Source organism: Macrobrachium rosenbergii, chromosome 10 (genome assembly GCF_040412425.1).
Source record: "Macrobrachium rosenbergii isolate ZJJX-2024 chromosome 10, ASM4041242v1, whole genome shotgun sequence".
NCBI lineage: Eukaryota > Metazoa > Arthropoda > Malacostraca > Decapoda > Palaemonidae > Macrobrachium > Macrobrachium rosenbergii.
In genome coordinates this window covers 55,527,354-55,554,127 of record NC_089750.1, presented here as the reverse complement: position 1 = coordinate 55,554,127, position 26,774 = coordinate 55,527,354, and the positions used below count along the sequence as shown (strand labels likewise).

General features: G+C 35.1%; 1 protein-coding gene and 1 long non-coding RNA gene across 4 annotated transcripts; one reads left to right on the top strand and one right to left on the bottom strand.

Moving 5' to 3' along the window:
* Positions 1-325: 325 nt before the first annotated feature.
* LOC136842642 (uncharacterized) lies at positions 326-11,120 on the bottom strand. Of its 3 annotated transcripts, none has more exons than XR_010854289.1 (4): positions 10,305-11,120; positions 6,735-6,827; positions 6,201-6,539; positions 326-5,455 (listed from the first exon to the last, which is right to left on the bottom strand). It is a non-coding gene; the product is annotated as an uncharacterized lncRNA (long non-coding RNA). The 3 variants fall into 3 exon arrangements; XR_010854288.1 differs by having other exon boundaries at positions 6,372-6,536; positions 10,305-11,071; XR_010854287.1 differs by having other exon boundaries at positions 6,372-6,539; positions 10,305-11,060.
* A 6,911-nt stretch (positions 11,121-18,031) lies between these two features.
* LOC136842342 (KRAB-A domain-containing protein 2-like) lies at positions 18,032-18,763 on the top strand. Its single transcript, XM_067109598.1, has 2 exons — positions 18,032-18,520; positions 18,695-18,763. Exons 1-2 carry the CDS (start codon positions 18,032-18,034, stop codon positions 18,761-18,763), a joined length of 558 nt encoding a protein of 185 aa, XP_066965699.1.
* The last annotated feature ends 8,011 nt before the right edge of the window (positions 18,764-26,774 follow it).

The window sequence follows — 26,774 nt, the reverse complement described above, 5'->3', positions numbered from 1 at the left end:
GACATCTGAAAGTCACCAGCAGTCTTCACCAGTGACAAGAGAAAATGGGAATACATATGTTAAAGCACACAAGGGAAGTTAAGGGCTTTTCCCATCCCAGCAATCACAGCTGTTTCCAGTTAGTAACAACTCTCAAACCGGCTTCGAAGTTAATACCAGGCTTGGTTTTTCACCTCTTGCTAGGGACATTCCCTTTCCCCCGGGACACTGTAATGCTGGCTCTAAGGTGGTGAAAAAAAATTATTTTTTTATTCTAAATTTGATTTAAGAGTAACCACCCCCATATTCGAAAATGTATATTTTTGGATTTAAATAAAATAACGTCCGCTTAATTGTGATTTTTATTACCTCACTTTTGTACATTAATTTTATAAGGCTTATTTTAGTCAATTTATGACGTCACTGCTCAACGAACAATGGTTAATGCTAATGACGTCATGTAAAACTACTAAACCTCAACTATGGGAGCTACGAATAATCTGTAGTATATCTTATATTTCAAGAATGCTTACGTCATAACTATGACATTACAAAATCCTATACAACATACCGTACTGGAAAGCACGAATGACATCATCAATATGCATATGCTGTCCTCCGTATGAGGCAGACAATGTTGGAGTATGGTTAACCAAGCATACACTATAAAAAAAAAGAAAACGTCAATACCTTAAAACGCAAAAAAAAGGTGGAAATAAAATTAATTCATAAAACAAACTTTCACATATTCAGCTAAACTGGAATTAAAATTCATAATCAGTAAACATGAAAGATGGGAAAACTCCTCGAAGAAAACTACGTATGAAAAGTTTTATAGCTTAGTGCCACCCTTTTCCTTCTTTCGTGGCTTAGAAATACCGATTACATAGTACTCACATTGATAAAGAAAATAACTATAAAATAATACATCGTATATCTTACAATTGTACTACTTATTCTGGCCATTTACAGCCTTTACCTTATGCTTGTACAACATCAAATAACTGTATTATGCTCCAGTAAAACAAAATAGCAAAAAGGAAGTGTTAGGCTTCATATTTATGCAAGTCACTGATCCTATCTTTGTCCCAGGATTATTTTAATATGATCAACATTTTTCTTCTTTGAGCTGCTGTAGACTGAATTCTCTTTTCAGTTATGCTCTTTTATTTAATTTCCTTATGAAACATCCCCTAGAACCGGAGGGAGCTTATCCTGAGAGAGAGAGAGAGAGAGAGAGAGAGAGAGAGAGAGAGAGAGAGAGAGAGAGAGATAAGACCAAAGAAGATTGAAGGTAAGGACTCAGTTGCCAAAATAAAAAAGTAATGACAGTATCCTAAGCAAAAGAGGCGCCAGTATTATTCTATATTATGTAAAAATGACAATAAATGCCAACTCAGAATGAGAGAGTTGATAACAATGGGAAAAATTGTAAGGCATGCATGAACAGCTTAGCAAAAGAAGCAAGGTCCTATGTTGAGCTGAAACAATGGTAAACTTCAAATATAAAATAACGAAATAAGTTTCAATATTGGAACGCTAACACAAAAAAGCAAACTTTAATCCTACACAAAACCTAACTTGAATAGGGATCAGAAGATTTAAGTTTTGAAGAAACATTCTTCATATAAGAACGACAGAGGAAATAAAGGTCATGCTAGGTCTTGCAAGTACGGATGATTAGCCTCAGTGAGTCTACAGTTATATTGTTAGAGGCTTAGTATACCTTCTCTCTACTGGGACCCCTCTCTTGGCTGCAGGCTGTTAATGCCACCACAAAACAAGCTCTATTTTCTAATACTATAGCGAAAAAAAGTTTTTATGTTTTATATAATTAAGTATACAATGGGAATGAGAGATCTTTGACAAAAATATAGATAAGAAGACTGCTACTGCAGTCAGCTAGGGGACCCACAAGGCACCAGAAGTACTACTGGAAACATTCTTGGGTGGAGGCTAAGGTAAAGAGGACAAGTGAAAAATTAAGACAGCCTTTAGACACTAATTCAGGCAACTAATAAAATATGAGGCCTGTAGAGGAAAGAGGCGAGTGGCAGGTGGATGGAACAAAGGCAATGAGGCAGGAATGGAACAAAGACAATGAGGCAGGAATGGAACAAAGACAATAAGGCAGGAATGGAACAATGACAATAAGGCAGGAATGGAACAATGACAATAAGGCAGGAATGGAACAAAGACAATGAGGCAGGAATGGAACAAAAACAATGAGGCAGGAATGGAACAAAGACAGCGAGGCACAAGGGGAAAGGTATTATAGAATAACAAAAGAGGCACAAGTGGCAAGGTATTATAGAACAATTTTGTTATGTTGGGGTTATACTGCGTTGTAAATTTGGAATTGAGAAAGCATATCAACAACAATTTGGATAATGTGGAAAGGGAACAATGGAATGCTGGTAAAGCAGTGTCCTGCTTGTAAAAATAAATTTGCAATACTTCTATAAGGCCTGTATATTGCATTGTTACTGTAGAGACATTAACGTGAAGAAAATGGACATAATGAATCATGTCTGGGTTGAATCAAGAAGATTGAAAAGCGAGAGAGAGAGAGAGAGAGAGAGAGAGAGAGAGAGAGAGAGAGAGAGAGAGAGAGAGAGAGAGAGAGAGAGAGAGAGAGAGAGAGAGAGAATGTGGTATTCAGAGGAAAGGAATAGGATTAATATCTCAAAGATATGGACATGTGATGAGAAGGAAAGATTATCACGGGAAGGCCACAAGGTACAGACCACTGGTGAGACCCAGAGGTTCATCAAAAATCCAAGTTGAAAGTGCACAAAGCCGTTATGCACGATGGTATATTGCAGCCTCTTAAATAATTGTGGCCTAGTTATCGTGGTCCAAAGTAGTAATGTAACTGATAGAATGCATAAAAAGTGGTGATTTCAGAACTGATATGGGGTAAAATAAATTTGGAAAAAAGGCTCATTTGCAAACTGAATTCATATTCAAAAACTTACCATATACTTTATATCACAAACAATGTTTTGCACCTGTAAAACTTCGTTAGGGTTTCAGTACCGTATGACAATTCTAAAAAATTTTGGAATCTCATTTCTTAAAAATACCTCAAAAAAAGCTTCTAACATGGCCACACCACAATTTCATCTATCTAAAATATTAACACTTCACAGTGAAACTTACATAAGCCTAAGTCTTAGAAAGAGACAAGAAGAATGCAAGAATACAGCGATGTTACATTTGTTAAAACAACTGCACAATAGACGGCACTTACACAGTTACATATGGAGAAGCAAAGCAGTCAAATAAATTGTGTCTTCATGTATACCTGTGCTTTCACTAACAACTTTTGCTTCCTGAAACAAACCTCTTATTTTCACTTGTGCCTAGATGCTCAGTCAAGAACAGACAAACCAAACATCTATTTAAACTACTAAAAGGAGTGGTTACTAATACCTCGGGCCTCCACCTATTAGGGAGACACTCTCATCTTAGGGAGACACTCTCATCTCGTCTAAGTTCCTCCATCCAAAAGCATTTCTGCAGAACAGAGATGTGTAGCAATCGAAGGAGGTGGGAGGAGGGAAATCCCCAGTAAAACTGGAGAGCTTCATATCTAGGAAAGCTCAGCCTCTAAAAACTGTAAGTGACTATACAAACTGCAAACCTTTTTTTACTGTTGCTTCAAAGGTAACTGGAAGAGAGATAACTTCTTAAAATAAAAGTGATCTAACCTCGTGGAGTAAGCTTGAAAGAGCATTGCCTAAAGAGCAAGCTTTCATAGCACAAGGGCCCATTTGTGAAAAAGACAGAAAACCAAGTGACTGCAATATCTAAAAAGAACATTAACCTTCAAAGAAATATGAGCACCTTAACATCAGAAAAAAAACAAGGTAATAAGGCTTCTCTGAAGGAGTATTACAGCCAGCTCATGTTGACACCAATTCCCATTCTTTTGTTACCATGGGAACCATTAACCCTTCGGGATTATCACTGAGAATCTGATGACATCAGTTTAACTCGTGTAACTTCAGCTCTTTATATCGAGTTATTTACTAGTTTCCATTTGAAATGTACAATAAATTAAAAGTATTCATTGTCAAAATGCCACGCTAACCTGTATTGTATTCTAAGAACCCAGTAAGGAATTTTCCAATTCTCCAAGGAAATAATAAAGATCCCAATGTGAAAAAATGAGAAATTTTTTATTACTCCAGGGAAAACACAAATGCACAAGAAGAAGAAGAAGAAGAAGAAGAAGAAGAAGAAGAAGAAGAAGAAGAAGAAGAAGAAGAAGAAGAAGAAGAAGAAGAAACTGAAATATACTAAGTCCATTATAAGATCTTTCAGCTCTAACCTTAGGGTACGTTATTAGTACATGACTCCTGTAGCACAATTTATTCAACGCCCCAGTAGTGTAACTGAATCTGAGTAAAATTCTGATATACTTCTTGTATTCGCGTCTTAAAATTAAAGAGATAACGGGTAACAAAAACAACAGAATGATGCATAATAAACGTCAATTGACAGATTCTCCTGACCAATACTTCTTTACCAAAGAAACCTGAGAAAATATACACAGCACTGATAGCTCCTCTATTTCCATTACAGTACTCATACAGGCTTCATTTTGGTAGCACTCGCTGCTCCCCATTCGACTCTCACACATTAATATATATCAAGCATTTCTTGCTGTCTCCGATAGCAGGAACATTCCACTATGCAGCAAAAACTGGTAAAGGTATTTTCATATTGAAAGGTGCTAACTTTATACAAGAAATTGGGTACCCAACCTACTTTCTGCTGACAGGTAGTTAAACTACAGTCTTACAGAGACTAGCACCTTCAAAGAAAGTAGAGAATATGTAAATAACTGCAGATATGTGTCAAAATTATATAAAAATATTTACAAGACACTTGAGACAAACATGCAAGCAAACATAACCACTCATCACTGCATAAGGCATTCCTCCCAGAACGAAAACACTATATACTGAAGATTACAGTAGTAGCTGCATACAGTATCCAACTACTATCAGTAGTTGATGAACCCCCACAACAAAAACCAAAAGGCCAACTTGAAGATCCCTCGAGACTGCTGAGCCAAGTTAAGAGGACAAAAAAAGTCACAACAGCGCTCTGGAGCACATGCTCAAAGTGCATGAGAAATTACAGGGAAGACAGGGAACCCAATTAACAAGAGGAGAGCCTACCCACTAATAACCAAAGCGTTTTGCTAGTTTGGCCACCTGCTCAAGTCTTAGGAAAGCATGGCATAAGTGAAAATGAACAGGTTTTATTACTCATGTGGATGTACATTCGAATACATGAAGTTAAATGGGTGGAAGGTACCTAGAAGACTTTCTAATCCATTGAAGGAGACAACTTTTAACAAATAAAATAAAAATAAATAACGTTTCCAAAATGTTCTTGAAATGGCAAGTGGCAGTGTTCCTCTTTTTAGCCTGCTCCATTTCTCATGCGTTGACAACAGTACCTGGAACAGAATTTATTTGGGTTAGACACTCAAATGCTTACAAAATAACCCCTTTATTATAAAACTGACTATTAAAGATACAATGCATATCATGAAGAGATAAATGTTATATCTGGTCCAAGACCATCTACAGGTTTTAGCAACATCCATTTGGGGAAAATTTTTATTTCTACCAATATGCACTTCCCAATTGTTCTCCTTTATTTCAGCTATTCAGCTTCTTACCTACATTTCTGTCCCGGTTTTCAGCCCTCATTTAACCCTTTGGATCACTTCTGATTTGTTTAAGAATCATTTTAGATACCTCAGAATCACGATCTATAACAGGTCATAGAAATTGTCGTTTATGGCCAAGTCTTTGACCTGTTATGCTATTAATTTTTCATTTTAACATTATACAATAAAACACCTATTCAGCTCCAAAACAGTACCAAAGCTAGCGTCCTCAGTTGAAACGTAAATTTACAGACAGTGATAAAAAAATTTGATAAATTTCAGGAATGTTAGAGATGATTTGAAAATGTCAGGCAACAAAAAAATCCTTTGAATTGTACACATGAAACTTTAATGGCTTTTTTATTCATTGGTCTCATGTTGTTTCCATGAACTGTCAAAGGTTTTGAGATAGTTAGGTGCTTCTAAACGGATTCTTCTTATTCAAAACTTCACCTCATACGTGAAAATACATCTAATTAAACCTTGACAATTGGGGATATTGACCGGAATGAATGAAAATAACACTTACAGTAGTTTAGACTGATCAGAAAGTCCTATCTCACAGAAGGATGGCTTTAAAGATTTGCCTTTAAACGAGTTGGAAAATTTGTGGTATAGAATCCCCAGGGGACAAGGCATAGCCTAGGCCACCATTCACGCCTAACCACTTAAAGAGGAACACTACACATAACATGTTAACCTTTCAACACTCAGTTGGGGATATATTTTCCTTCCTAATTACAGTCATACTTGCCAGATATTCAGGTGCGTAACTTGTGAGCTTCTAGTTTCTGAGAGGGTTATGGCCGCGGGGTTCGATCCCGATGTGAGGTAGATGTGAATGCCTCTCGGTCTGCTTCAACAACTGCTGAAATATAATTTTTATCAGTCAAATAATTATTTACACAATCAGGTCTACAACTTGAGTCACTGCCATGGCTAGTTTCCACTAAGCTACTGAAAGTTACCTTGCCTACGGACATTATAACTATTAAGCTTCTTAACCTTCAAGGTTAATAGTGTGAAAATCTTTAGCAACGTAATAAACTTAAATAAAACTTACTACTTCTGGAGCATCTACAACTTTGCTGCCCTCCCTGAGCAAATTGCTAAGTTCGTTGGAGTCCACGACTTCAGGCCTTCATCTGAAATCTTACTGCAAGAAGAATAATGATTATTTTACCATCATAAACAACATAAAGACTCAAGAATTTTAAAACTAGCCACTGCAATAGCCAATGGGCCATGAATCTATATGGACAGTACTCCCTCTACCTCTTTAATCTTCATTTATAGTTACACGTTTAAAAATGTGCCTCAGGGGGCCAGTTAAATTATAGTTTATCATAACACAGTACACGAGCTCTCAGCTTATCGGATGCTTCGAGGGTCTGGCTTTCTGAAAAGCGGACAAATCCGTTAAGTAACAAAATCCCTATAATATAGCCTACACTTCAACATTCAAGCCATCCCACAGCTAACAAGATAATAATAATGGTACAGAATTCCACGCATAAGTTTTCAACATAAATGTTAAATTGCTTAATATTAGTGACATGTACCTTTCATTTAAGAGGTTTATTAGCATAATGCAAAACTTTTTAAAATGTAGCATAGCAAATACCATTTACATAATGTAGTTAAGTAACACAATCTTTTGAGATCTGATAAATTAAAAGGCAAATGCATGTAACAATTAAGAGGCACTAATGTGTTCAAAATGTCCAGGATCCACATAGTTTTGTATATAATAAAAGGTGAGTGTCTATATTATGATTATGAGCTCTTAACTGTCAAAGTAGAGGCTTACACCTGTCGCTCAAGTTCTAGGTTTTTACATCTTTAATGTGTACAATTGAAACATCATAACTAGAACCTATCCTTTGTCAAGTTTCTATCAGTGCAAGTGAACACATAACCGTTCACATTTTATTCAGTTCTCACAAATTACAAGATTAATTCGTAATATAACGTAGTAATGGCTCAACATTCTGGCAAGAACCTACATAATAAAGACTTATGTTAGTCTAGAATTTCGTTAAAATGCACCTTGTTCGAAAATCTCTGGAAAAATTCATAGTAATTTGGAGTTGAAGAGCAATAATAGGCTACTAGATCAAGTCAGACAAATGAACTAAAGGTCGAAATTCCCGTTTAAAGTCATCAGAATGAAAGACTTCGGATCGCGGAGCAAGAGGAGAGCTCATTTGATCGAAACTCGCAGCAAAAACACATGATTAACGACGGTATGGATCGTGAAGCATTTTGTCTCTCTGGGTAAGCTTTTAATATTTTTGGTGTGGTTAAAAGTTTTGACTGATTCGATATAAAACTTTTGAAAATGGACTAGTTCGATATGAAACTCCTAAAAACAGATTAATTCGATATAAAAAAATCTTTTAGAAATGGATTATTTCTATACAAAAATCTTTTAAAATCTTGCTAATTCGATATAAAACTATTTTGAAAATTGACTAACTCGATATAAAACTTTAAAAAATTGAGATTCGATATAAAACCATTTTGAAAATTGACTAATTCGATACGATACTATTTTGAAAATTAATGAATTCGACGTAAAAGTATTTTAAAAACTGGCTAATTCGACATACACTGTTTTTCAAATTGGCTAATTCGATATAAAACTTTAAAAAATTGGCCAAGTTGATATACACTATTTTAGAAATTTGCTAATTAGATAAAATATTTAAAAAATAGCGAATTCGATATAAACTATTTTAAAAATTGATTAATTGGATATAGAACTATTTTAAAGATTGGCTAATTCGATATCGAACTATATTACTAGGGATGTAAGAGAACGGTATAAATATCATTTAGTTATTATAGACTTAGAGATGGTTTATAACGAACGTATTAAAAATCTCTCCGTTGCCTCTTCGATAATATTGGCACGATTTACAAAACTTGCACACTAGCAATTTATTGTGGTTTTCCTCAGGGTCAGTGTGTGTGTGTGTGTGTGTGTGTGTGTGTGTGTGTGTGTTTGCTCTCTCTCTCTCTCTCTCTCTCTCTCTCTCTCAGGAATACAGCAACAAAAAAATTGCAGAATAATGTTCCAAACCAAAAAATGCTACAAACACAAAAAAGTTCCATAATGCTGAACAATACCAGAAGATGTAGTCATGTGATAGTGTCATTGCAACCTCCTGATAGTGTTTGTACCACCAATTTCTGCCTCTGGAGTAAGTAATGAGAAAAAGGAGTAAAAAGGTATACTTTTTAAGGGAAGGGCCCAACTATGGTGATGTCTTCTGCATATATATAAGCTTTTATGCTTTTAATTATCATACCCTTTGTAAGTTACATATTAAAACAATCCAAAATATAGTTATGGTTCTCGGATACTGATTTAAAGTATGACTAGCTCCCAAAACTCATCTCCGTCACTATTTTGAATGATTTATCAAAACCACAACAAACATAGTTCTAAGAAAGCGCTTAGCACGGAGATGTCGTTTATTAACAAAACTTTTGACTGAACAGTACAGATGCAGTTCAGGTGAGGTAATTTCAGAAATCTACCGAAATAATGTGAGAAATTACAGTCTTTTCTTTACTGAATTGAACTGAATATAGAATTTAGGCCTTGGAAAGGTCATTCAGCGCTAAAACGGAAATTAACAGTAAAAGGTTTGAAAGGTGTAACAGGAGGAAACCCTAGCGGCTGCACTATGAATCAGTTGTTAAGAGAGGGTGGAAAGTAAGATGAAAGAGAATATGAAAGGAGGTACAATAAAGGAACGAAAGGGATTGTAGCTAGGGCAAAGAACCTTAATGCCTACAGTGCACGCATGAGGTGCACTGATGGACCTAACCCCCTACGGGCTCTTTTGTTTATGGTTTTACGTTAATCCCCCGGTGGGATGGTACTTACCATTGTGTTCAGCGGAGCTTTTCTACGTACTAAAGTAAACAAAAACGGTAAATTTCTCAGCAACGTATCCGTACTGCGTCATATACGTCCTTTGCTATATTGTTCAGTCAAAAAATTTTGATAAACAGTACCTCCGTGCGGAGCTCTTCGGTAGAATTACCAATTTCCCTAATAAATAAAACAATTCATTTTCCTACCTGGCATAACTGCCAAACACTAAGACCCCCTATTATCACGCCGTTTCTCTAACCAACAGGCACCAAGAGATTCCTAAATGCACTATATCCGTAACCCTATCTTTTCCTATCCTTTTGTCTGTCCATTAACCAAGAAACACTATCTTTCTCATTCACAGATAAAAACACACTCGTGGGCTGCTCATATGGACAAGAGCCCCACTAAACAAAAGAACACCTTGATGAAAAAACATACTTCTATAATGTAACCTTTAAGAGGAAAAAATCTTATGCAGTCGATGTACCAGACAGCAAGTTTCAAAAACATTCCATTCAGCAAGAAAGGTAGTCTTGTCATTTAGGCCTATACTTTACACCCTTCTCTCTCATTCACAGGTGCCACAACACTGGTTATTATATATCTATTCTCCTGAGCCTAATACTGGGAACCTCCCTTACTTAAATGTTAGTTCCAGAATCTCTTCCATTTTCCTGCTGGAAATACTAACACTGGTTAATTAATGCTTTTTACTAAGACTATGCAGGAAATCTTTCTTACCTTAATGTTAAGTTCCAGAATCTCTTCCATTTCCCTCCTGGAAAGTCCAGCATTAATTAATGTATGCCTATGGCACTAGGCCTAGGTTGGAAACCTCCCTTTGTTCCAGAAAAGCTAGCACTGGTTAATGAAAGCCTATTTTACTAGGCTTAAGCTGGAACCCTCCCTTAGCTCATGAATCTCTACAATTTTCCTCCTGGAAAAACCAGGCAGTTGAATGACAATGAGCCTCAAATGCAATCCCTTCATCGGCACGGTATTTATATTTCCTCACACTTGCGGACAGAATTACTCTCCTGTTTTCCTTCTGGAAAAGCCAGGCAGTTGAATAATAATACACATGGAAAGCCATCCCTCCAGCGGCACTGTATCTGCATTTCCTAACATTGACAGACAGAATTCGTCGGCTCAGGGGCCAAGGAAAATCAACAGCAATGGTTCACAGACTTAGGTTTCTCTTGGGGCCAACACAACACACCTTTGGATGCATTGCGAAGCTTCTTGGTGAACGTAAAGCTTTACATCACAACGACTATAACCTCAGTTATTCACAGCCACAATATTATATGGGCAAATGACTAACGATCACGGCTGATCTCAGTCCTTTGACATTGTACCTGAAAACCTTTTCACTAGCTTTCAGCCAATCGTAAGAGTCCAAGCAACTCCCTTTCAACTGAGAAGGAAAAAACGCCTCCTGATTGGCTGAGATAAAACAAACAAATCTCGAAATGCGTCAGCTTTTTCAGAGGGTATTACGCTATTTTAATGGACACTGATTTAAGTGACATTTGAAATTATAGACATTATCCTGATTGATTTTAACAACTGTTTAAGTGTGTTCGAGTATTCACTTGTATTTTATAGTTTTATCATGTGAAAGTTCGTGTTCTATAATTTCCATCAGTCTAGACATTCTCTCTCTCTCTCTCTCTCTCTCTCTCTCTCTCTCTCTCTCTCTCTCTCTCTCTCTCTCTCTCTCTCTCTCTCTCTCTCTGTCAAACAATATCAAAATTCCAAAATCAGCAGTGCTTTACAAGCGAATAGCCCTATTTGCACAAGTCCTTCCCTGTTCAGTAATGTTCCACTGTCACTGTAGGTCCTAGGATATCCCTGTCGTACGTTTGGTTGGAAACTATGGAACTAAAGTCCCAATTAATGTCTCCTATATGTTGGAAACAAGTAGGATACTCCTTTCCAGAACAAGGGAATTCAGGAAAAAGGAAGTATTCACAGGGGAAATGATACAGACTACTGCCTCCCCTTCAGGCACGATAACAAGCGGCCAATCCAGCCCCATGTGTCAGTACAGGGTTTGTTTTTTTTATGTCATTGAGACAAGGAACCTTAAGTATCACTTACCTTTGCATTAGGGGGCTCTTTCTTTTTCGCCTTCTAGTCTCCTATTATGGCAAGAAGAGTTGGATGATATGTACTATATTTAATACTTTTTCTTTTGTTTTTACATTTTGGCAACTAAACCAAACATTAACACCCAGAATGGGAAGACCTTCACCACCCATTCACAAATATGAGTGATACGATCTCATACATATAGACAAACATTTCAGGCATGGACATGTGTTATATTCCTTTCCTTCTATTGTTATTTTGTATTTATTCCACACAGATTGTGTGTGTGTGTGTGTGTGTGTGTGTGTGTGTGTGTGTGTGTGTATATATATATATATATATATATATATATATATATATATATATATATATATTTATAGAGATATATATATATATATATATATATATATATATATATATTTTATGTTAATATATATATATATATTATTCTTTCCAACAAAACAGGATAGAATAGTTATATATGTAATAAAAGCATTTTTTAAAACTAATATTTGAATTATTTTCTTGTTAAATAGAGTCCCCAATTTTAATTTAATTCAAATATATTTATATATATACAAAACATGTGTAGTATGTGGAATTTCTCCTTTATTCATGTTATTATATATAGTATAAATGATTTTACTTGAATAAATTTATGTACCCTCATAAAATCAGATTATATATATATATATATATATATATATATATATATATATATATATATATATATATATATATATATATATATATATATATATATATATATATATATATATATATATATATATATATATATATATATAGTAAAATATATATATATATGAACAAATATCCACCTCCTGTTTTGTTGAAGGATATATGAATTAAATTAAATGGGGATATATCTGATTTTTGAGGCTAAATATATAACTATCTCTTCCTCTCAAATAATGATAATATTGTAAAAATGTAATGAACATCCTGTTTTCTGCGGTGTTTCGCAATTCGACTAGGGTCGGACGAACACAGTAACATATCATTATTATGAATTTATATTTTATTGTCTGTTCAACTGACCATGCATTAATATGAACAAAGGAGAAATTCCACCTCCTGTTTTGTTGGAAGGACGTCCGCACGCCGCCTTTTATAAGCGGGTCGCTTCATCAATAAACCCACAAAAATATTTGAATTAAATTCAGCATCCCAGCAGCAGCAGCAGGGTCCACTCAACAGCCCTCAAAGGATGCTGGACTGACAATGCCTCCATTTAACAAGAAAATAATTCAAATAACACAACAATTAGTTTTAAAAAATGAAAAGCAAAGGAAAATATTTATTACAATTGCAAGCCTCCATCAAAAACAGGAACAGGGGAAATAACATTAAACTGGATCTCTTCCTCTCAAAGAATGATAATATTGTAAAGTCCCCGCTCAACGCGTTCTCTGTAATGAACATCCCGTTTTCTGCAGTGTCTTCGCATTCGACCTAGGGTCGAACGAACACAGTAACATATCATTATTATGAATTGTATATCTTATTGTCTGTTCAACTGACCATGCATTATGTATATGTAGCAGAGCATTTTTATATCAGACCAGACATTGCTAATCATTATGTTTTCTGTATGTACCTGTTCTATTTTTTTGTAGAAATCAGAGAAATAGTTTGACCTCAGGTCACCTGTAAATCTTTTGTACATACTAGCTACCTGTGCCTACTACTCAATTCTTCTTTTTTTCCATCTGTTGGCCTCTCTGCCAACACTCACGCAGACTTTTATCCTCATCTGATGGGTACCTTAGGGTACAAAGCGGGTTGCAACCTTGCCTGTTAAACCTTTTCATTTCAAAATTTCACCCCCACCAAAATCACTTTCATCATAATAAAGTTTTCCCATTACAGACTCATCATGCTGCTCTAGAAGCAAAGAGCCCGTGCTGGCACAAGGCCAGCTAAATCTAAAACAACAACAATCAATAAACCCACGTCTTATGTAATCATAAGACCCCCACTGGTTACTGTTAATCCCAATACTGTTTCGACAGTTTCACGGCTTTATCACTCGCCTTTAGCAGCTGTTTTTTGGATTATCCTCATCGTTAGAAGTGTTTATCATTGTGAAAGCTAAGTGAACACCATGATTCGACATAAGAAGAAACGACCGCCGTCTTCAGTTTATTTCACGGACGAAGCTCGCCCACCAGCTCCGAAGAAGAGACCCATCTTCCCCTTCGCCCTCCACCCCTTCCTCTTCATTGCAAACTTCTCCTCCTCATCCTGTGAGGTCCTCGGACCCTCACCCTCCACTTCCTCCTCTGTCCCACCCCAATCGCCCTCATCGTTTACCTCTTCCCCCTCCAGTCTCCGACGCAAATGAGTACCCTCCATTACGGAAGTTTCGAGTGCTTCCTGCCGAAGGACGGACCTCGTATGCTGCAGTAGTGGCTCTTCAGAAAAACAACCCTAGCATCAACATCTCAGCACGGCCGAACCACAAAGGAGCATTCACCATTACTCCAAAAGATCGAGCAACAGTCGACCTCCTGAAGGACAACAAGGAATTTCAGTTACTAAACCCAAATGAGAAGCTAAACAAGACCATCATCTGCAACTACCCAATCAAAAGAGCTCCCTCTGGATCCTCTCCTGGAGCTCCCCCATATTGTGAACGCAGAGGTTTGTAACCAGATACAAAGCACCTTCATGGAAGATCCTAAACACGTTCAGAGGACCAGTCCCGAGCCAAGTATGGCTTAGGACATGGGGATACTACCCTACAGAGGAATACACGCCAGAACCTCTCAGGTGCTACAGATGTCAACGTTACGGTCACCATCAAGAACGTTGCAGAGGCCCTGCAATCTGCGGCATCTGTAGCAAGAAACACGAGACAAAGTTGTGTCTTGAGAAACTGAAAAAAAGAGGAACCTACAGCACCCAAGTGCCCCAGCTGTTCGGAACGTCATCATGCGTGGTTCAAACGATGCAGTGCTCGATTATCCCGCATTGCACAGTTGAAAGCAAGAGCCAACCTGCCAAAACTACTTTCTACAGCAACACTTGCACCCAGACCAACGAACCACCAGAGCCACGGTTAGAAACGACCAAACAGGTTGTTGAAGCAGCGCCCGTTTTGCGTCACGATATAGGGACTCAAACTGAACAGCCAACCCCTCAATCTACTCCCAACCCAGAACCTCAAGCCTCTTCCCTTCCTCCCCAGTCTATTCCAAATCCCGTCATCGAACCTCAAGGCTCAAGCCCGGAAATACAACAGCTACAGGTGCTATTCTCAACTTTAGACCCCCTTGGTGCCCTTACAAAAGCCGTTAAGCTAGGATGTAAAAACCCAAATAGAACCCCAAACACTGGAAAAAAAAAAAGACTCTGAAAGAGAGACAGAAAGGATTTTCTCATTGGCACACGATCTGTTCGAAGAAATCTGCCACCACCACTGCATTTCTCCCGCCGGGGATGAACTCAGACAGCGGTTCCGACACAAATACTCTAATAGTCGCTTATCATTTGATTAGCAACTATTCTGTTTCTACCACTTAAAGTCTTCCTTTCCCTTTTTCTGCCGCCTCGCGTTTAACGACCGAAGTTTTTCAACTATCGCTCCAACTATCACTTAAGCTATTACTTCTATTTGTGTTCCTTTTTCTAAAGCTTAAAATTCTTCTTTTTCCTCCATCGATCCCTACCACTAAAAAGATCGATGCTTTTTCTGTTTTTCAAAGTAAGTTAAATATGGCATTAAATCTCCATAGATTTTCTGGTTTTCCGATTTTTCTCCGACGATGAATATATCATTTTCCTTACTGGCTATCAACCACTTGCCAGGACTCGCTACTATCGCTCTTTCTCTCCAACTGACGGGTGCCTTAGGGCTCAAAGATGTTTGCAACCTCGCCTGTTAACCTTTCATTTCACACCACTCACTGGCATGCCCATCAATCATAAATAAAGCAATCACCTACATATCCTTAATTTCACCTTTACATCAAAAAATGACTTACGGTCTGCTCCATGAGCAAGAGCCCGTGCTGGCATAAGGCCAGCTTAATCAACAACAACAACACAACATCAATAAACCAGCAGTACTTGTCTTCCTGCTCATTATTTCGCACCTCTCTCACAATATTAGTGATTAATAATTCACACACGCACACCAACCTACTGTACATGCCAAAGGAAAAAGTGACAGGAAAACCTCATCATGAATAAAAGATGTTACAATATTTTTCCAATATCGCTCTTCAGTAAGTGACTAAATCGTTATTATCAAAATATCTCAGAAACACCAAAAAATCTTCCTGAAATTTAATCTTCTTTTTGAACAATATGAGACAGCAACACACATCTCTCTGTTAACTCCAGAGACTTCCTTCTTTTAGGCGGGAAATTTGCCGATGACGTCATTAACTACTACTGGTGTTTCGTCATGCAAACGGTTGCCATAAATTCTAAACCGTATTTTTTTTCATTACATCAAGTCTTTGCTTATATTTTCATATTCTCAAAGTATTAAATTCTATGTGAATTTATCATCAAATATGTTTGAAATAGATAAGTGCGTTTTAAAAGCTAATTACTACATATTTTCGACAAAGAATAGTTACCTGCTTTTATTTGCAATAGTTCAATGGAGGTAGACGTATCCAAGGAGTCTAGAGAAATAATCCATAAATAAAATCTTTTCAAATTTATTACAAAATATAAGCCAAAAAATCTCATTTTCTTCTCTAATGTTTCCGTAGTAGAATTTTTCATGTATACAAAATGTTATGGGAAAATGATAACCCAACCAATGTAGAATCAATTTTTAATGTAATAACTAGTTTTTGTTCAGTTTGGCTACAATGAAAAAAGGCGAGTAGGAATAAACAACGAAAAGACTACCTGGATACTTTGTCGTAGAGAAATGTAGATAATAATTGTGTACGGAGATGGAATTCACAGTTCATTACACTTACAATGAATCCCTGTATTTAATAGCAAACACTAAGTAAGAGCAGATGCTTCAGGAGTAATATCTATCGAAATTTTAAATATGTTACCTTTGTAGAAATGGCAACTGGCAACTAAATCCAATCGGCCACCTCATTCACAGCTGCTGTCGACAGATTGAACCATATACTAAACAAAAACATTTTCGGCTTGGACAGACGATAGAGCATGGTCGATGTTTATTAGCTAACTGTTTTTTATGCTTGTATTCCTCCTTGACCAATATTAGCTTGTACTTATTCCAGTCAAATCAATTTCAAGACAATATATATATATATATATATATATATATATATATATATATATATATATATATATATATATATATATATATATATATATATAATATATATATATATATATATATATATATATATATATATATATATATATATATATATATATATATATAAACATATATTATAGTTAATATGTATAATGTTACAGTTAATATGTATATAGTTTCCTATAAAAAACAGTTAATACATATAATACCTGTTTCACTCAGGAATATACATATTACCTAAAAATTTCAGTTATTATACACGTTAACTGAAATTTGGAGTCTTTTTTATACATATTCCTAAACTGAAAATTGAAGGGGTGAAGTGAAAATATGACAATAATATATGAAAAATAAAGTACGATACTAAAAGTGACATTTGTAAAATACGATAACTCTTGAGTGCTAATTACTAATTACTCACTCTCCAATAGGCCTATTAACAATATGACTATTGACTACTGCCCTTTGTCAAGTCTTCTTTGTTTATTTCTCTGTGTTTATTTCTCTTTGTTTCAGTGTGACTTGTGACCTTGGTAGTGAAAACTTCTAAGTCTGATTGTAAATGGATTCTGAAGCCAGAAGGAGCAACATTTTGTGGAAGAACTAAAAAGTGGCATAGCAAAAAACAAAGAGTGCTAATTACACGTGATGAATATTTTGAAACAGTAAATGAATTAATTACCAGCCAAGAGATGAAAGTCAAAAGCCCGCGCCAGTACTATCTAATAAAAAATATGAGCTGCTGAACTGTGGTGACACTCAAAAACTGATAAGAAAACGCAAAGATGAAAAATCTGAACCAGTATATTTTGTATTCACTGAGGAGACATTTAGTATTCTGAAAGGGCACACATTTTGACAGGACATGGTGGCCGAGACAAAATGATAAAAATCTGTCAGAAAAGTATGCAAACATCACACAAGAGTCCATTAATCTGTTCAAGGCTGGATGCATTGAGTGTCAGAAGAAAAGAGACGACCTACCACTAAAGGGACAGTTGTATGACCAATCCTTACCAAAGAATTCGGAACACGAGGCCAAGTTGATCTCATTGATATGCAATCAATGAAGGGGCGATTTTCATGGATTATGGTGTACCAAGACCATTTGACAAAATTCATTGTTCTTCGACGCCTTACATCAAAGCGTGCAGCAGAGGTAGCCTATCAACTTTTGGACATTTTTCTGTTGTTCGGTGCTCCTCAAATTTTGCAAAGTGACAATGGGTCAGAATTTACTGCTCAAGTCATCGAAGAATTGAAAGTGATGTGGCCCTCACTTATTATGGTCCATGGAAAGCCCAGGCACCCTCAAAGCCAGGGGTCAGTAGAAAGAGCGAATGCTGACATCAAGGACATGCTGACAGCCTGGCTTGCTGACAATGAAACCACTGACTGGACTGTTGGTTTGAAATTTGTCCAGTTTCATAAAAATTCAAGTTTCCACAGTGGGATTAAGAGAACACCGTTTGCAGCATTATTTGGATCGGATGCCAAAATTGGACTGACAACATTTTCTTTGCCTGATGAAATTATTTCTCGTCTTGAAAAGGAAGAAGATCATCTGAATTTATTTGAGGTAAATATGTGATAATTTTCAAAGTTCTAGATATATATCAATAAATAAATAAATAAACAAACAAATAAATAAATAAATAAATAAATAAATTATATAAAATTAAAATAATAAAAAATACAAGAAAATAAAAAATAAATAAAAATTTCATTTGATTTGATTTCATTCATGTTTCAGGAGCAAGCGGTTATGGCGCCAGGTATTTCTGAGCAGGGAAGAAATCCTTGCTGTAGAAACAGCAGCTGAAAAGGAAGATCTTCTGAATTTATTTGAGGTAAATATGCAATTATTTTGCTTCCCCCCACTTCTCAGTCTGTGTTGTGCCTGTCTCTCTCTCCTCTGTCTATGTCTATTTTTCTTAGATATCTTTCATTTTATTTGATTACATTCATGTTTCAGGAGCAAGCGGTTATGGCGCCAGGTTTGATACTTCGGATCATCATTACTGATGCCTGCTGAAGTCACTGCAAGCCCTGGTACACCAGCTGCTGAGTACACCAACCCTGTAGAAACAGCAGCTTTGGATACTGCTACTTCTCTGCCGGATGGACCAGAGGAAGCAGGGCCTCTGTTGCTTGTCGTCCAAGATGAAACTTCCGGATCAGCATCACTGACACCTGCTGAAGTCCCTGCAAGACCTGACACACCAGCCATTTCCCCACTGTCACTGCGTCGTAATCAGGTCTTTAAGGAAAGAAAAAGAGCGAGGGAAGCCCAGGAACTACAAGCCCAGAAAATGGTGAAAAGGAGTCGACGAGTCCTGACAGAAGCAAATGTTGGTGACAATGTCACTGTTCCAATCCCTAATGTTGATCGAGGAAGAACTGATCCTAAAAATTTGATTGGAGTCATTGTTGAAAGAGATCCACAAGAGCTGTACAAAATTGCAACCAAAAGTGGTGTGCTAGACGGAAAATTTAGTAGAAATCAATTTGACATTTGCGGGCACGCTCTGTACTCCATTGAAGATATGGATATGCAAACGACACTCCCACTGGAGAAAAGCAGTCCAGGAGGTTTCTACTTGCGGAGGTCAAGGTTTTGTGAGATGTAATTGTAACGGAACAAGAAGATGTCAGACAAAAAGATGTAAATGCTTTAAATCTCAGCTGAAATGTAACTCAAGATGTCATTCTAAACTGCCATGTAACAACAAAGCGTAACAAATGTCACTTTTAGTATTGTCTTGGATTTTTACATATCATGTTTTACGAACAAAATGTGTTGGAAATAAATGAATATCAAGAGTTATCGTATTTTATTTTTCATATTGTATTCCCATATTTTCACTTCACCCTTTAAATTTTCAGTTTAGGAACAAGTATAAAAAAAGCCTCCAAATTTCAGGTAATATGTATAATAACTGAAATTTTTAGGTATTATGTATATTCCTGAGTGAAACAGGTAATATATGTATTAATTGTTTTTCAGGAATATACATATTAACTGATTATACATATTAAACATATATATATATATAATATATATATATATATATATATATATATATATATATATATATATATATATATATATATATATATATATATATATATATATATATATAATGCCACAGAGGAAAATGAAATGACGGAGTGGTGCTAGGCCTTTCGACTTACTGTCCTTTTACTTAACAGACTGATGGAAATTATAAAAATAAGTTTACAAAGAAACCTCGTATAAATGACAGAAGGGGGATTATAAAGGAAACTATGTACCTGGAATCCTACATTGTTCCAGAATTAGTAGACCTACCAAAACAGGGGTAAACATTTAATAGGGTTTACACAAGATTAGGTCCAACAGCTCAGAAGCAGGGAAACGTCAATTAAAAGATTATACAGGGAAAGAGACTGACCACCAAAAAAAAGACAGTAGAAAGAATAAGCTGATTACATATGTTATAAAGGTACAACTCAATAATTCTCCTTATGGTAAACAAAAAATTCTTGCATAGTGAACATTTTCACATAAAATATATTAAACTTATGTATACATAGAAAATATATATAAGGTAACTAATTAGTAATTAAGTCCGTGATTTTATTTTCAAGGTCATTCTTGAACATTTTACTAATACAGGGATCCAAATAATACATGCCAGGGCTAAGGTTAAAATTACAACTGGAAGTAAGCTGTGTAATAGCATTTTCTAAAAGATTTCATGAAGAGAAATCTTTCGATCTGGCAATCACTGAACTTTCAGTCCAATTTATCCCGTGAGAGTTTTCACTTAAATGAATGAATATTGCACTGGACTGAAAGTTTAGTGATTGCTAGATCGAAAGATTTCTCTTCACAAAATCTTTTAGAATCTGCTATTATACAGCTTACTTCCACTTGAAATTTTAACCTTAGCACTGGCATGTATTATTTGGACTCCTGTATTAGTAAAATGTTCAAGAATGACCTTAATGATAAAATCACTGACTTAATTACTAATTGCTTACCTAATATATATTTCTATGTATTCGTATTTTTAATATATTTTTGTGTGAAAATGTTCACTTTACAAAAATTGTTATTGTTTACCATAAGAAATTCTTCTTATGGTAAACAATAACAATTTTTGCAAAGTGATGTAATCAGCTTATTCTTTACAGTCTTTTTTGGTGGTCAGTCTGTTTCCCCGTATAATCTTTAACTGACGTTTCCCAGCTTCTGAGGATTTCAGGCTATAAGGAAAAAATGACGTGACAACCTTTTCTCAACATTGATTATGATTACCATGAAAAACCATTGCCCATTAAAACTTCTGTGGGTTTTTAAAAGCTTCAAACAGCAGCCCATAAACGTGGGTGGACTCCACAGTTCCTTTTTTGGCGGGAAATTTTGTAGTCCTATTATCGGCTGTCGACGACGACATTAACTACTCCTGTTATTAAGGCATGGCTTGGTTGCCATATGACACTAACTTTCTAACTCTCAACTGTCATATATTTCAACACACCTCGTCTCTGTGTATATTTCTATTGTCATAAAATCTTAATAAAAGGGACTTGTAAAATAGTTTCCTTGCTCTTAATAAGATAGAGTTGAATATACGACAAAATTCATGAGGGTAAAATTTCACAAAATGCGAAAATCACTTATTTTCTGTAGACGATTAAACACAGCACTCGCTAACAGGACAACAATAATCAAATTACTTTCAACGAGGTATCAGGATCCATCACGTAAAAGAAAGGGAAAATCTGCTTGCCTTAGAAAGATTATCCCTTAAATTCCATAGCATTAATTCTCCGAAAAAATTAATGTAATTCGTGCTGTTAGATAGCACTAAAGGAATACTGATATTCCTCGGTTCCCGGGCGTTTGAGAAGCTGGTGGCGAGTGCTGGTACCCATATCGAATTCTAAATAAAACTCCGTGCTATACGCTTTCTTCTCATATTCATTTATTGTAAAAATTATAATCAAGAAATAAATTATAAGAATTTTAAAACAAGGGAGTTACTTTTCAATCACCTGTATATATATATATATATATATATATATATATATATATATATATATATATATATATATATATATATATATATATATATATATATATATATATATATATATATATATATATATATATATATATATATATATATATATATATATATATATATATATATATATATATATATATATATATATATATATATATAGCATGTGTAGGACATATAGGAATACGCAAAACAACAAATAAGTATTGTAAAGTAGCCTTACAAAACCAATGAAGAATATAAAAGGCTGAACACGACCAGGAGAGCGAATGGCGTAAGAAAGATAGTGGATAAGAGGGACAATGATTGACTTATAAGAGGATTGCTGAGCAAGGATTCTGAGCCACACACACACACACGCACACACACAGAGAGAGAGAGAGAGAGAGAGAGAGAGAGAGAGAGAGAGAGAGAGAGAGAGAGAGAATAAATCCATGACACCCACGCTGCCTTGACCATTCACAGATCTTGACACCTGATCGGCAAAGGAGAGAAAATGACCACAGTGGCTGACAAGGAATTTTTGGGAGGTCATTCTGAGCGAATAGCCAGAGAAATGGACTTGTGAGAAGAAAGTAAGATATTCCTCTTTTCCTTTTTTGCCTGATCAAGGGCTTTCCAAAATGTATCGTTTCGCCCACACTTATTTTACGTCAGAACGATGCTCCCCTTTTTTTTTTCGGGTAATAATGAATGCTCTCATAATTTATGAATGCCCTCATAATTTTTCTATCACGTTCATTTTCTCTCTAGGCAGAATTATTATTATTATTATTATTATTATTATTATTATTATTATTATTATTATTATTATTATTATTATTATTATTATTATTATTATTATTATTATTATTGTTAGGAAATGAACCCTATTTATATGGAACAGGCACACAAGGGAAATTGACTAGAGTTCATTTGAAAGAAATTATGGAAGATAATAGGAAGCACAGAAACAAGAGATCAGTTATTGGAAAACAAAAATAGATTAACAAATTAATAAATAAATAGAAAAGTGTAGAGAAATTATAATATGGGAAGATGGCTACCTTCCAAAAGTTAAAGTTTAAGATCATAAATATTGAGTCCAATATGTATATTATTGACACTTTTTATTTCTTTATCATTTAATCCATTATTGCTTCAGTGATATATATCCAGCACTAATTTTGTTTTAGGGGACAAGGTTCACTGGCTTCTCTCTGTTTGTTTATTCCCAAAATACACAAAATATGAAAGGACAACATTTACTTTATGGGAATAATTTTGAACCAAGTATCAAATTAGTAGAGAGATGATTATATGATAAAATTAGGATATATTGTCTTGAACACATAAAGTTAAGTATACCTTGACAAGGGACAGATTTATTTTAGTGGAAATCGCTACGTAAACATATACAGAAAACCATTTCTATGAGCTAGTCATTTACATTTATGCATAAATCGACGTCAGGTGGGGCGAAAACTTCACTGTAATATAATAATAATAATAATAATAATAATAATAATAATAATAATAATAATAATAATAATAATAATTATTATTATTATTATTATTATTATTATTATTATTATTATTATTATTATTATTATTATTATTATTATTATTATTATTATTATTATTATTATTATTATTCAGAAGATGAAACCTACTCATATGGAACAAGCCCACAGAGGCTACTGACTTGAAATTCAAGCTTCCAAAGTCATAAAAGATGCCTTATAAGTATTTAAATTGCATCACTGTGTCCTTGCAGTCAAATCCTCCTCGATCGGAGAAATGAAAGCAATGAAAAGTATTATTTTAACTAGATATTTATTATCTATTAGTTTTTAGCCATTCATAAAAAAATGTAAAATCTGCTAAATCAGGAGACACTGAACTTCCAGTTAAAGTACTATGAAGCGAATATCATTTTGCGAAAATGAATGATGTACGCTAGCCCATATATTCAAATTTTTCCGATAATCCTTCTGTAATTTTAATGATTCTTGGTATGATCTAAATAAACTCTAATAGACAGAGAAAGTAATTAATGATGTATCGCCTCCTAAACAAGTGAGAATTTCGCAGTATCTCAGCTGCTCCATTCATGCGAAACCATGTTTTGAACGCGTCTCGATAAATGAATGAACGAAACCTCGCGTGTGAATTCAGTGCCTGTATTTCTATTCCGTCAGGGAATTTGGCAAAGCAATGTAATCCGGCCGAGCATTTCCCCAGGCAAATTGCTATAGGAATGTCCGTAGCACTCTGTCGGCTTTTAGTATTCCTCTCTCTCTCTCTCTCTCTCTCTCTCTCTCTCTCTCTCTCTCTCTCTCTCGGCTTGTCATTCTTTTTGGAATCCTCATACGGCAATGACAGAATTCTAGGCTTATTACCAATTAGATTTTGTTTCGGCCTAATACGAGAATGGGGTTATGAAGAAAATTAAGTAAAATGCATTAGCGATTAGTATCTGAGATACACATACACACACACACACACACACACACACACACATATATATATATATATATATATATATATATATATATATATATATATATATATATATATATATATATACATACATACATATATATAAAATGTATGTATATATAATATTAAAATGGACTACCCCAGACTAATAATTCTGGGTTCCTTGAGCTTTCTTCGTTTCTTTATCATGTCTCACCGAAAATCATCCTTCCACGATTTTTTTTATTATACCTCTCCTACTTGGCTTGTTTTTCTTCTTGGTAATCATTTTCTATTCCCTTGCATCGGCAATCTATAATGCTTCCGACTCTCTATTAGTGTCTTATTCATTTTTTTTGCATCATCGTTATTTTACTCATCTTTCTCTTTACCTTCCTTGACTATGTCCTCTAACAATGCCTTATACATTTCTCCCGAGAAAGTATTCGCTGACATTCTCTTTTTATCACTTTTGCTTTTCTCCTCAATACAGTTTCCTTTTTATTTTTTTTTTCTTTCTGTCTTTCAGATGTAAATTAACTTTGTTCAAAAATATAATCTTTCTCAAGACCACACCTTTGTTTAAATATTTATCATAGACAATAAGAAGCGTAATTCTTTTCGAAAAGCACTTCTTTTTCAGTGTCATCCGTGAAAAAAGGGGTATTCTTGAACTTATCTGCTAATGTTTACTACAATAACAATAACTAGTCAACTGAGTTACTGGCGAGGTCATTTTTCTTTCACTCCTGTGAAGCAGTAGAGCATATATAAATGTAATTTTGACTGCTCATAATAGAGAGTATTTATTTTTTCAATATTTTCCCCATTGGACGCTATTGATGATGGATGGAGCCAATTATAAAATGTTTGTAAAGATTACAAGACAAACATTATGACAAGTAATATACTGTAAGCAAAAAGAAAAAAATATATATATGAATGTGCTTTGGGCCATCTTCAAGACAGATTGCTCAGATCATAAGAATAAAAATAAGCACAACAGAATATATACTATTTAGTCTATGGCTGTATCTGATAAAAACTGATAGGATTTTCTATTTTACGTATGGCAAATAATTACATCAAATTTATGTATAAATGTTTTTATGAAAGTCGGTTCAGTAACTAACCAAGAGGAGAACTTGATTTCTATGCCACCCATGGCTTAATATTTTGAGTTTTTCTTCATCGTGCCTATGTGAGTAAAGTAAAACAGCAGTGAGTGCGTGGCTGCCATAAGTTTTAACACGCCCAATTGTCTTCTGTCCGGTTATCCTATTGAATGAAATTTGTGCACAGCTGCCTGTAGGCCGCTACCAAGTTATGTTCCCTATTCAAATAAAAAAGGATCAGATGTCAGGTATTTACAATCTGATGGAAGTGATGGCTGGATACCTCTAGCTTGTTTCAACTGCGTTGAAAAGTACGCCCCCATTTCCATCAACATATATTTCCGATACTGGTTTCTCAGCTGCAATAACCATTGGGGAAGAGTGCGGAAACAGTTACGATATCTATTCCTCCCCTGCATGTGGTACTGTCACCAAGTGAACTACGAATAAAGAATGCATACAAACGACATCCAAAAAATAGTGGGCTTTATAATACGGTTCTGAGCTACGGGGATAAAACTCACACCATCTTTTCTATTCTTTTTTGCTACAAAAAAATGCGATCTTTACAATTCTTGAACTAATCTTTTTATAACTGTTTGACGTGGAAATGTAAAAGTTCTAAGAACAGATAAAAAGGAGTCTAGTTTGTGTGATATAGTGCGATCGTGTAAGAAAGCTGTGCAATTAAAATTATGGTTTAAACACGGCTGGAATTCTAACTAGATAAAAAAAAAAAAATTGGGTTTACCAGTTAAGATGGTAAAAACCTTTTGGTACTGTATTGAATTGTAAAAGAGTATTAACTGCCAATCAGTTAGGAAAATTATACCAAAATTTCCATATTGTTGCTACAAATGCGTCACCAATAAATGAAATTCACTAGAACATGAACTGACATAATTTACCGCAGGTTTACAAGTTCTAGAGCGATGCAAAGTTGCTGACACTTGAAATGCCAACTGATAACAAGCCTTATATTCTTTGGGTAAACTAATGAAATGGTAACTAGATTGGCAGGACACTAGCTCCTTGGCCCATACCAAAAGTGAATAGAAATCTAAAGTATTCATGATAAAAAAAATATTTAAAGAACATTAGGTCTTCGTCATTTGTACTGGACATCTTCAGGATACTACGCTAAACAATGATGCAACTAACCAAAGATTAAAGTAAATAAAGTAAT

Excerpts from the sequence above, each read along its gene's own strand:
- LOC136842342 (XM_067109598.1), top strand. The coding sequence starts at position 18,032 with ATGGTGTACCAAGACCATTTGACAAAATTCATTGTTCTTCGACGCCTT. Across the intron at positions 18,521-18,694 it reads ATCATCTGAATTTATTTGAG|GAGCAAGCGGTTATGGCGCC; the intron begins GTAAATATGTGA and ends TTCATGTTTCAG.